This window comes from Thermobia domestica, chromosome 9, assembly GCF_964235325.1.
Source record: "Thermobia domestica chromosome 9, izTheDome1.hap1.1, whole genome shotgun sequence".
Lineage (NCBI taxonomy): Eukaryota > Metazoa > Arthropoda > Insecta > Zygentoma > Lepismatidae > Thermobia > Thermobia domestica.
The window spans coordinates 157,442,622-157,455,255 of NC_137462.1; the positions used below are offsets into that span (position 1 = coordinate 157,442,622).

Here is a 12,634-nt window from a genome sequence, read left to right on the forward strand (position 1 = left end):
ATAAATGGTAGTGCAGCATTGGCATCTTGTTTGAATCAAGTACTAAAGCAAGATTTACGTAGTAATGTCGTATATTATGCTGATGATATTTTGATTATGGGAAAAACACCCGAGGATTATTTGAAGAATTTAGACTTAGTTCTTCAGCGCTTAGAAACTTTCGGCTTAACTGTAAATATTGAAAAATCTAAATTCTTTCAAAGGTCTATTGAATTTTTGGGATATTCAATCGATGCAAATGGAATGTGTTACAGTGATTCCAAAGTGCAAGCAATTAGAGATCTACCAATTCCCACGAATTTAAAAGAAACTAGGCAGGTGTTAGGACTTTTTAATTGGTTCAGAAGATCCATTCCTAAGTTTGCTGTGATGGCTGGACCACTGTTTTCGATTACGAAGAAAGGAGTACCATGGCAATGGGGGGAGGCACAAGAACGAAGCTTCCAATGTTTAAAAACATGCATAATGAGAAACATCCGTTTGAACCATCCTGACTATAGTCGTCCTTCTTTTGTTCAGTGCGATGGAGCACTTACAGGAATTTCTGGTATACTCCGGCAACCTGGAGTACGGTACACTAATGAACCGTCAGTAATACATTGTGTAAGTCGGACTCTGAAAAATGCGGAGAAGGCATATACCATAACAGAAATTGAATTATTGGCGGTGCGATTTTCTTTGCAAAAATTTGCTCCCTACTTAAGCGGATGCCACTTTACCATTATTACTGACCATAGCTCACTATGCCATCTGAAGAAAATACAGGGATACAATAGTCGTTTGTTAAGATGGTCCTTAGAGATGCAATCTTTTGATTTCGAAGTTAAGCATATAAAGGGAGTAGATAACGTACCTGTAGATACCTTATCTAGACTATTCCCTAGTGAAAATCATCGAGTACTAACTATAAATGCTTTTAAAGTTTTACAAGAAGAAATTTCAAATATTTCTGTTGATGAATTGCAAAAATCTCAAAGAGAATATGAACCTTATGCAAAAATTATTCAACATTTGACGTCATGTGCAGATAAATGTGACTGTCCTCGTTCCTGGAACACCCTGTATCAAATGTCGAATAATATTTTGGTAATTAAAGACTTCAGATATGAACATCGAAACAAAATTTGTGTTCCACCTAAATTGGTGCCCCACATATTGAAAGCTTATCACGATGACTTTGGACATTTCGGTTATCTGAAGGTGTATGCTTTTACAAATAAATCTTTTTATTGGAAATCATTTAGATCTCAGATTAAAAATTATATTAATGATTGTGAAGAATGTATGAGAATCAAACACAACTACCGTTCTATGTATAAACCTATGATGTCCATAATACCTGAACGACCACATTCATTCATCTCCATAGATTTGTATGGTCCACTTCCAAGAGCTTCCACCGGCAAAACCTTTTTGCTCACTGTGATGGATATTTTCACCAGGTACATAGTAGCGTATCCTTCGCGAAGAGCAACCGCATCAGCGATAGTTAACCGTATTTTAAATGTATACATTCCACATTGCGGTCCTGTTGAGCATGTATTATGTGATAATGGAGGACAATTTAGGAGTCATGTGTTTTTACGTGGCATGAATAATGCAGGTATCAAAGTACATTTCGTAACACCGTATCATCCCAGCAGTTCTGTTGTAGAGAATGTTCATCGTCATCTAGGAATGTTGTTTCGACACTGTTGTCGTAATAATCATAAGGATTGGATTAAATATGTGACTGAAATCACGTATTTTCTGAACTATTCAGTGTCTGATACACTTGGAGTGGCGCCTGCCAATATTCACAATGGTACAGATTACGTAGCGCCAATTGAACAACATTTTGGGATTCGACTCGATAATAACAACGAAATAGATTATTCCCACCTAGTGAGCATGATTCATTTACGACGAGTACAGAAATTTAAATCTCGAAATTTGAAAATTGAAAAACAACAATTGGGAAAAGTTAAAATTCAACCTAAAGATTTAGTATTTGTACGCTTACACCCTCAGAGTGACGCTACATTAAAAAGGATATACAAATTTTGTGATTTGTACGCTGGACCTTATTTATGTTCTAAACAAATCAGTCCTAAGGTATTTGAATTAATGGGCTTGAAAACAGGAAAAATTTTAGGATTACGAAATATTGATGAAATTAAATTATGGCAGCCTACCGAAAATACTAGAAAGAAATGGATGGACTTAGTCAAAAATGTAGTCCCTCCTGAGATCATAAGCAAAATTAATATAAATAATGTATAATAGAGGGAACTCAATCTCAAAACGAGATAAACACAGTATTTTATAGTTGTATAATTTAGTTATTGTATTTCTCCTCATGTTATTTTATTTTCAACTATTTTTCTAGTGTAACAATTATTTTCTTCAATGTTAATGTATGATATATTGTTTTATTGTGTTCACAACACTATAATTACTCATTAAGCCCTTTATGTGTTCTATATGTATATTCACGTAGAATATTTATTCCGTGTTTACATTTGGATCAATTCTATTAGAGAACAAATTTATATTTAATTCTGTGCAATTATGCTCAATTTCATGAATTAAACTATATACATTATAGTAAATATATCCCAGTGAATCTAAAAATAATTGTGGACCGTATTATTATAGTTACTTTTCTATTGACGCACCTTGTTATTTATATTATAATGACAGGCTAAAGAATATGCTTAATTATGTGATTAATATATGATACTGATATAAAATGTAACCCTATGTATATACAAGGGATGATCAAAATGTATATTCTTGTACGGTCCAGGATTCTTTTCATTTATTGTTAATAAATAAATGAAATTCATGTTCGTGGCGCCAGATACAACGGTATGTTGTATAGTGTTGTACTGTTGTACTATTATTTACCTGTTGTACTGTTGTACTATTATTTACCTGTACCGGTATTAGAAAGACGATCAGAGGTGCGACAACGGAGCATATTTTGTAAAGAAGAAGAAAAAGTAAATTGTAAAGATTATCATTGCTCCTTAGTTACTGTAATTGGATATATAAATAAGAGAGGTTGTTAAGTAAAAGATTACGAAGTTCTCAGAAGAATTGATGTACAAGAAATTAACGGTTTGTAAACGAAGGTATAAAATAAATAATATTTACGATTCAATGTTCTGTTATAGATATTGTGGCTCAAGAAATACTTATTAAGAACCAGTGGTGTTACACTTTTTCCTTCTTTTCGTACAGATTACTTTCACGTATCTATCTAGAAGCTCCGTTGATTACAGAAGAGGCTCTTGACTTGCTTAGACATCTGTGTGGTGATGAATCGAAGGCTGCTGTAGGATTAAATCTGCTTCAGGAATTGATTGTACGACGACCTCCACGTCAGCTAGTGTTTCTTAACGCTTTACTTATTCACACGGCTCATGACAGTCCTGAAGTAAGTGCATTAATATGGTAAACTAGATGAGAGGATACTTTCTTAATACCAACATTAGCATATTTGCATCCAAAGTATTTAAAACAGCTTTTCGATATGTATGGATTCTTGAGAAATTCTGTCATCTACATTTCTTGGGAATTTTAAATGTGCTTAATTTTATTCTTTTGAAATCAAAATTTAAACTACGTAATGGAAGAAAAGCTGATTGGAAAAGTGTTAAAGATATCTCATTGAATTTGGACGTCACACACGTTAAGTTTTCTTACATATATAATGTGTCTTCTCTCTTGTTGAGTTGAGTTGATTTTGAGTTTAACGTCCCTTTCAGCAGCGAGGCTATATGAGACGTATCTCCTCTCAAGTGTCCAACTATTTATATAAGTTGCATAAACATATGTATGTTATATAAGATATACATGTAAAATCACATGTGTATGTGTATAATCATCTCAGAAAGTGTACTTCAAAGTGCATGGGCCGTAGTTCAGAGTTGTTTAGCAGTAGTTTAGATTTTTTTCTAAATCTTCATTTACTGTGGCTTTTAGAGTCTTCTTAAATAAAATTAGGTCAGAAAGGACTATTAATCGTGTACAGTAAGTATCATATATACAGTTTCGTTCTTCCTATATAGAACTTCTAAATTCAAAGCTCTTGTTTTGTTGACTAATAACAAAAATTAATCATGGAAAGAATGTGGGATTTTTCAGTAGCTGGTTATGGTCATGAATACATTATTTCACGGGTTCTGATTTGTTATGGAGAAAAGCATTAAAATTTAAACAAGTGGGGAAATTGGCATGTGCTACCATTTATTGATAGTATTATCCAACATCATACGTACTCATGTTCTAGTCTTCAAATCGATATAAATTGAAATATTCATTTCGTAAATACAAAAATTTTAAAATGGTTAGAGAAATGAGATTTTATAAAGAAGTGTAGAAAAGTGCCGGTAGCGACTTCCGCCAGAAAGAAACAGTGCTAGTGTGTATGTTTAAATAATAGAAATTTACTGAGTTTTAATATTCTTTTTTCGGCCTTTCTGCTTTTCAATTCTCAAAAGTCAATGCTATTATAGCAAAGTCATAAACAAGGCCGTATTTATTGTAGACAATAAAGAAAAGAATGTAGTATAATAATTAGAATTATAATAAGTACTGAAACATGTAAATAAGCTATAAGTTAACTCATGTCAAAGAATACTGTGACGATAAAGATCTAAAAGAAGTCTTTAAAAATTTTCAGGATTTTTTCTATTTGAAATTTCCGAGAAAATTGTCATTAAACACCTCTCACTTGTCTGCCATTTTATCTAAGCGGTTGCGTGTGAAGTTAGTATCTTCTTTGAAGCTAATAGTATTACGTGAAGCAGTTTGACAATAGAAAACAAAACAAAGATTTTCAAAAGCGAAATTTAAAAAACAATGCCGAAACTTTCTGAAAACCTCCATCGCTGACTCAGATAACTTACTTCAGAGATGAGAAAAAAATTGATATATAACACTAAATTAAAAATACAGTCATAGCATTCCTCTATAGCTTAATATCTAGATTACTTACTCACTTTCGGCGTTCAAAACCTTATGAAGAAACGAGTAATGGTTCACACCCTACTTTAAATTTTATCCCTACTTTCATAGTCATGTTGTTACATTATGAAAAGAGCAAGAGCATAATTAACCCAGGCTATTGTATATGAATCCTCAACACTATCCGTTTTCGGGTTTATTGTGGAATTGCGAAGGGTCAGTTGGGTATTTCGTAGATGAAAGATACAGAAAGTACCAAAGCATGTTTGTCACATTTTATCCATTATACAATAGTGAGAGAGTATTTATTCTGTATTGTTTTCTTGATCTACTTCCAGGTGCGAAATCGTGCTATTAAAGGAGTAGTTGAACTGTACGATCGCGGAGATTTACGAAACATCATTGAAGAATATGCCATTTTCTACCTTCGATTTTTATTACTTCCAACCCCTCCTAATGTTTTATTTGGACCTGATCGAGGAAGGCCTGTTATAGTTGAAGAATGGAATGAAGATATTGTGAAAGTGTGCTTGTACCTATACCTTGCCCTTCTACCAATTAACGAATCACTCATACAAGAGTAAGTAAACTTGAAAAATCTTTGTAGCCATATCTTTGGTTATTTATTTTGTGATTTTTAAAAATGAAATTAGAGTGACTTTTTTCGTCAATTTTATTTATTTAAAGAAAGTAATTAAAACATTTTAAATATTATTCAGAAAGTTATAGTTGCTTCGTATTGCATCTTTACAACCCTTAAAGACACAGTAAACAAGGTACTCACACTGTTGAATAATATTTTTTCTAGTTTATTTAGTTCAAAGTTGATTTTCAATATGTTGATATTCTTGTGTCAGAATTATGAGGAAAATGCGCTTTTGGAGATACTTAAACTTCATACTGGTTTAGTGATTTAGGTAGTTAATCCAATAAGTATTTCGTTCTCCCCGTAAAAAGTAGAAAATGTATAATAGAATTTCACAGTAGCACGATAGCTGCCGTCAGTTAGACATGGTAGACCAGGTTTTGATTCAAAACATAGTATGTAAGAGATTAAAAGCTATATGCAGAGTTATTATATCTACAATATGTGAATTATGTGAAGTAAAGAGATCATTTCTTTCTAGATTGGCCCAAGTTTATGTTCAGACTGTTGCGGATGTAAAGAGAACTATCCTTCGTGTATTAGAACAACCTGTTCGAGGAATGGGGATGGATTCGCCACAGCTTTTATTGCTAGTAGAAAATTGCCCTAAAGGAGCTGAAACTCTAGTCACAAGGATTATCCACATTCTAACAGATAAAGGTCAGTTACTATCATTCTCATCGCCATGCCTTACAAGAGGGAACTTAAGCCCCTGTAGACTTGAAGCTCCTCTAGTTGACAGTAAAGTGGTATTTGCTGAACACAGAAGAGAGGAATTTGTTTTATATTATAATATTGAAATTTTTGTCTATTGTCCGAAGTTCATTATGATGTACGAAACACAGAATCGAAAGATAAATTTGTATTTTCTTCACATTTTGTCTTCAGATATCCATAGCTAAAATGAAGAAAATTATATTCTGCTAGTTACTTGGAGTATTCATTTTTGCAACTGCTCAATAAGTAATAATAGTAATAATAATAGAAATAATAACTTGATTATCGGTACTGCTACCAGCCAGTAAGGAGTAATACGACACTTTATATTATCAATATAGAGCATACACAATGAGTTGAAAGAAAAAGAAAAACCTACTGTAAGGTATAATGCAGTATAAAATAAATACTAGGCAAACAAACTGTATTCTTTGTGATAAAATATTTAAGTTCCTTATTCTGAATTTTCTTTTAACAGAAAATAACAGTAAGTATGAAAAGTAGTAAGTAGTCATCTTTTAAAAATAGATGTTCAATAAAAGATTGATCAATTAGTATTAAATGCACTGTTGTAGTACCTAGGCAAGGTGATGGCAAGGCGAAAAGTTCTTGGCTTTGTAGTAAAGCGTTGATATCAATATAAATTTACATTTCCATGGTGGTATATATATTTCTCTACAGTGTAGATAAAGTGTCAGTTTGATCTACCGAATAATTTTGTTTATACGGTTTTCGAAAGTAAGTGTATTGTGTGTGTTTCGTGCAAATGGATAAACTGGAGTACGGTGTCATAAAATTATTTTGTTTTGGGCAGTGTATCGCCAACGGACTATCCACAGTTGGTGAAGGTTTATAAAGAGTCTAGTCCTTCATTTTCAACAGTTAAGAAATACATGGCTGAATTTAAACGTGGACCTACTTGAAGATGATCGACATAAAGGACGTCCCAAAACTGTAACTTCAGATGAAAAGATAGTGTGTACAATATGGTATTGGACGATCGGCGTAGCTGACGCATAAGTTCGTCAGATGAAATAATACAGTGCATTTTACATGAAAAGTGAAATTTGAGAAGGCTTTTGGTTAAATATGAGAGAACTTTGTGAAAGATAGGTAACACATGTTGAATGCTGGTCAAAAACAAATGCGAAAACGAATTTCTCAGCCTGTTTATAGAGAATCCAGTTGATTTTATGCGCCGAGTTGTTACCGTGAATGAGACGTGGGCCCACTACTATATACCAGAAACAAAACAGTAATCAAAGCAGTGAGTGGAAACCAGTAGTTCTTCACCAAAAGGACGAAATTCATTTCATCTGCAGGAAAAGTTATGCCCCCCCTTTATATATATATATATATATATATATATATATATATATATATATATATATATATATATATATAATAATGGGAAATGAATTATTCTTATTGATTACCTTGCATTGATTAAGGGTAAAACAATAACTGTCCAATACTTGCATATCTTGTGGGCTGGATGAAAAAAAATACACCTGCATTTCAAAAGAAAAAATATCTTTTATCAGAACAGGATAAGATGCTTCGGTAATGGAAGGACAGAATTTGAAGTACGAATTGCTGGAATATTCACCAAATTTGGTACCCTCTAATTTACACTTATTCCCGCATCAAAAGAAATTTGGGACTGGAAAACGTTTTGAGTTCAATGAAGAGGTTATAGCAGCCATACGGGTATTTTACAGATTTTCTGATTGGTATTTTACAGATTTCTCAGAATCACACTTCAAGGATGGTAATTACTCACTAGGAAAAAGTTTAACAAAATGCATTGATCTAAGAAAGGATAGAAAAGTAAGTGCATTTTTGACAAAAAAAAACTTTTCGTTGCCACATCGAGAAGTTTTATCTTGCCCTCGTAAATTATATGAGATGAGACCTACTAAATAAAATGGAATTCGAAATCTGTGCCCGAAGTAGGTACTTCCATTAGGTATCGAATTCTAGATTACACGCATACAAAACACGACGTTAACCACTTGGACACTGAGGGCAACTATTTTAGTAGAAAGGGATTAGAGTTAGCATTTAACCTTATATGGTAAAACCCGTGTTGAGTAGGACTCAGTAATAATATAGTATTTTACTAACTATAAGACGCACCTTAACCTTAATTTTTAAGCATTTTTTTAAATACCGTAACATTTTTACTGTTTTTATTATTAGATTGCAAAATCCGACTAAAAACTCCTTAGTTTATAAAACCGAACTATGCGCTATTGAAATTAGTTTGTGTCGTCTGCACGGTGAAGACGTGGGGAACGATGTTTTATCGCAAGTGGGTTAACGCTGCCATCGGTTTTTGAGCGTGACATCATGGGTTGTCGACTAACAGATCGACTGGTTAGTTCCGTCGTTGCGTGTTAGAGGTGCTACTGTTCGCCTTGTTTCCATTTTTTCGCAGAGTTTACGGTCTGTATATTCTAATCTGTGGCTCTGGGTTTGTGATGGCGGGGCGGGAGGGGAACAGTGTTAGCAAGCTTGTGAATCCCCGCAACTCATGTTCATCGCATCAGTGCACTGTTGCGTCCAGTTGAATCTAATGTTGCCAGATAGGTTTCCCGCGGCATCGAATATATGGTCATTTTAAAGACTGGCGGGAATTTTAAATCAAACTGGACATTTTTATATTAATTTCGAGTATAAGACGCACCTGAATTTTGGAGGCAATCTTTCGAAGAAAAAAAATGCATCTTATAGTCCGTAAAATACGGTAATAATTTGTTTCCCAGTTACACCTGGTCGACATTTCTGTCAATTTCTCTCATCTTGCTCAGTCCTACACATAATCTCTTTCAAGTCCGTATTCACAAGATTTATTTCAAGTCCGTATTCACAAGATTTTTTTTTTTTTTTTTTTGTCTGCTTCTTCCTCAATCAGTACAGACACTTCTTAAATTACACTTTTTTGTCTTAACATTTCCCATCGTAGTTAGCACTTAATTAGACTTACTTTACCTTACTATATGTGGTCTCCGAATATATCTCACTTGGTTAATAGTCGAATTTCATAAAATTTTGTTCTTTCAGTAAATCTAAAATTACCTTTTAGTTCATTATTCATTATTGGGAGGGTATTGATGTAGTGTTGCATATGTAAGTAAAACTTAGAGAACGTAAATGTTGAGTCACGTCCAAATAGTCTTGGGTATCTCCCTGTTACCATAATGTACAGAGGCAAAGCTTCCAGGGTTTGAACCGATAGGGTTGTATATTTCGATAAAATATTTCGGAGAGCCAATTTTCGTCTAACTGACCACAGTTCAATGTGAATCACGGAGTCTTAGTTTTTATGAAAGAAATCTCCACCACGATCATCCTCATATCATTATTCAATTTTTATGTAACATGAATTTCATTAATATTGTGAGAATTATTATACTTTAAATGTGATAATAGTTCGGAAGTTGGATTTAACTTTTTAAATAGAAATCTAATTTAATTTGTTTCATAGAATGAAACACGGTTAACTATTAACGTTACTACTTTATACATTTTTACAATGTCTTGTTCAGTCTGGAGATCAAAATTATCAAGAGAATGAAATTTATAGAGCGAAGATGTATAGTTAGACAGATAAACAGAAACGGGTCTTCGGCATATCGTACTGGTGGATTAAACACTACCTAATCCGGTGCTTTCCCCAGCTAAATATTTTCATTCTTAGGGCTGATGTTCAGCCAGCTTTACCGTATGGATATTGTAACACAACATCTGTTGTACGTAAATAGACCAGTGACTATTTCATGATTGAATAATAGGACACGATCCATGTGATCAGAATCGGCGGAACACTTTCTGCTGTTGTTGTTTTAGTTTAGCGTCCCTTTCAGCACCGAGACAATATAAGACGTGGACCCACAGTTTAAGGTAGAATCCGAACAACCAATAATCATTCAGATTTCAAGGCTGTCTTACCAGAGATTGAAACCGGCACCCTATGCACTAAAGATGCGCGTGTCAGCTACTAGTCGTGTGGGAAAGGCTGAAACACTTTCTACGTAGAACATTTAAGGCAAGAGTAAATCTTCATCTGACTGCAGATCTTCAGTCAGTGAACTATGAAAAGTTATCATCCTAGGATAAAAGCTATTCTTTAGTTTACTAATTGTGTGTAGTGGAACTACCGTTTTGCTGCAAATGTAATTTCAGTAATGTGTATTTTTCACGTTTAAACTTTTGTGCTCTTTTTCTATTTAATAAGTATTAATTTCTAGTTTGAGTTATTTGCCGTATATCAGTATAATAAACTGTTAGATTAATGTTTCTAATTAAATACTAATAAATTGTTTCTTGTAGTTCCACCTAGTGCTGAGTTGGTAAATCGAGTCCGAGATCTGTACCAAAAGAGGGTTTCTGATGTTAGATTTCTTATTCCTGTTTTGAACGGTCTCACAAAGAAGGAGGTGATAGCAGCTCTCCCAAAACTGATTAAGCTGAATCCTATCGTTGTGAAAGAGGTACATTTTTTTGTTTCTTTAGCAGTAATATTCCTAAGTCAATATATGTTGGACAAATTAGTGATGGCTGTCTGTATGCTAGAGAATGTTAATGTTGTATATAAAGAAACATTAGCGGAAACATTATTCCGCAGTATTATGTTTAAGTTGTAATTAATAATTAAAACTGCTGAACCTGTTTAGCTCTTAATAATTGTTTTGTTTTTGTTCTAATCGACATGTGTATACTTGCTAAGGATTCTGGATAGTTATGATTCTCCTTTTCTCGACGAGTAGGGGGAGGATTTTATCATCATAATTGTGCGTAGTTATTTACTGTGCACCACTAAGATCCTGTTTTAATGCGAAAACATTCCAGATTATGAGTAACGCTAATTTCTACACAGTTAAGTTAATAGGTATCGTTACCTATTTGCCACTAGCGTCCAGACAATTTGCAGATTTAAAATTATAGTGACAATTGGATCGCAACTTACGTATACAGGGCCGAAAGCTTGCATTTTGTATAACATAACAATTTAATTTTTTTCAGTTTTCTTCTACAAAAAATGAAAAGTAATATAGCAACAATTTCGTTTGAAGTTGTGATCCATCTGTTCTAGGTGGTTATTTTGTTACAGTCAAATATGCTTACAAAGAAAAATCAGTGTATTAATATTTCACAAAATTGTAAATAATAACAGAGAAAGCTAATAAAGAGTGCGGCCAAGTTTAGCCAAAATTTCATCTCCCCGTGAATTTGTCCGACCGTAATTGCAATCGATAGCTTCCGATGCGTAGAACACGCCTGTCAAGGAACCAGTGTCGTCAGATGCACCGCTCCTGATATATCATGTTCCAAAGGTGTGGGATGCTACGAGATGGCGCCAGCATCGAGGTTAAGTAGACATAATTTAGAAATATTTTAGTCCATTTGAAACAATTATATTATTATCTACTAAACTGTAACGTTGGGGTTTCATAATTGTTTGTTTCTCCCTTTATACCATAAGTTTAATAATTCTTTAACATTGTTATAGGTTTTCAACCGACTTTTGGGCACTCATTCCGATGCAACAAGTTACACGTCACCATTAACCCCTGCAGAATTACTTATTGCTCTACACAACATTGATCCGACAAAATGCGACATGAAGACTATTATTAAAGGTGAGTTAACTTTGATATTTGAACTAGATTTGAAAAAGCTGTCATAAAGCACATTGCTTTATTTTAGACTTCCAAACTATGCTATGCGTAAGTTTAGGAAGTCTTATAGAATTGCTTTGTCCGTTCGTCCGTCTGTTGATAAAGATCAGAACAAAAACGGTAAGAGATATCGAGATGCGGTGTTCTGCAATCTATTCAGCGTCCCAAGAATAGTTTCATTTCCTCTGTTAACCCTCTAAAGAATGCGAAAGTGGATCCTTTTCCCTATAGAACAAAAATAGTAATAGGTACCGACAAGCGGTTTTCTGCAACCGATTCAGGGTCTTTGAAATTTACTATTACTTTTGGTTTAAATACTGACTTCCGTAAGACATATCAAGATGCAGTTTTTAACCCTCTATTGAATTCTTCTTTAACCCTCCATTGAGTCCGGAATTGGTTCAAATTAACCATTTCTGGTTTCAACCATTATTGTCATAGAACAAAAACAATAAGGTAAAGTGAGTAATGGCATTTAATATTGGTTCCGAGGAACAGGTTCTAGCTTTGATCTTATTAATCTTTTGGAACCAGTAGTTATATCTAGTCGTACCATAAAAACCGTTCCAACTTTTTGGGGTGGCAGTATTTCCGCCCCTACAAGCGAGCGACGTCAAAGAGCGATATCGTGAAG

At 33.8% G+C, this 12,634-nt stretch overlaps 1 protein-coding gene across 1 annotated transcript in view; it reads left to right on the plus strand.

Moving 5' to 3' along the window:
- Sym (symplekin scaffold protein) overlaps positions 1–12,634 on the plus strand; it is an 83,094-nt gene that overhangs the window by 49,434 nt on the left and 21,026 nt on the right. The window contains exons 12-16 of the mRNA XM_081772057.1: positions 3,226–3,421; positions 5,292–5,533; positions 6,081–6,259; positions 10,652–10,812; positions 11,832–11,961. Of these exons, the coding sequence (XP_081628183.1) occupies positions 3,226–3,421; positions 5,292–5,533; positions 6,081–6,259; positions 10,652–10,812; positions 11,832–11,961 (908 nt within the window). The remainder of the gene's footprint in view (positions 1–3,225; positions 3,422–5,291; positions 5,534–6,080; positions 6,260–10,651; positions 10,813–11,831; positions 11,962–12,634) is intronic.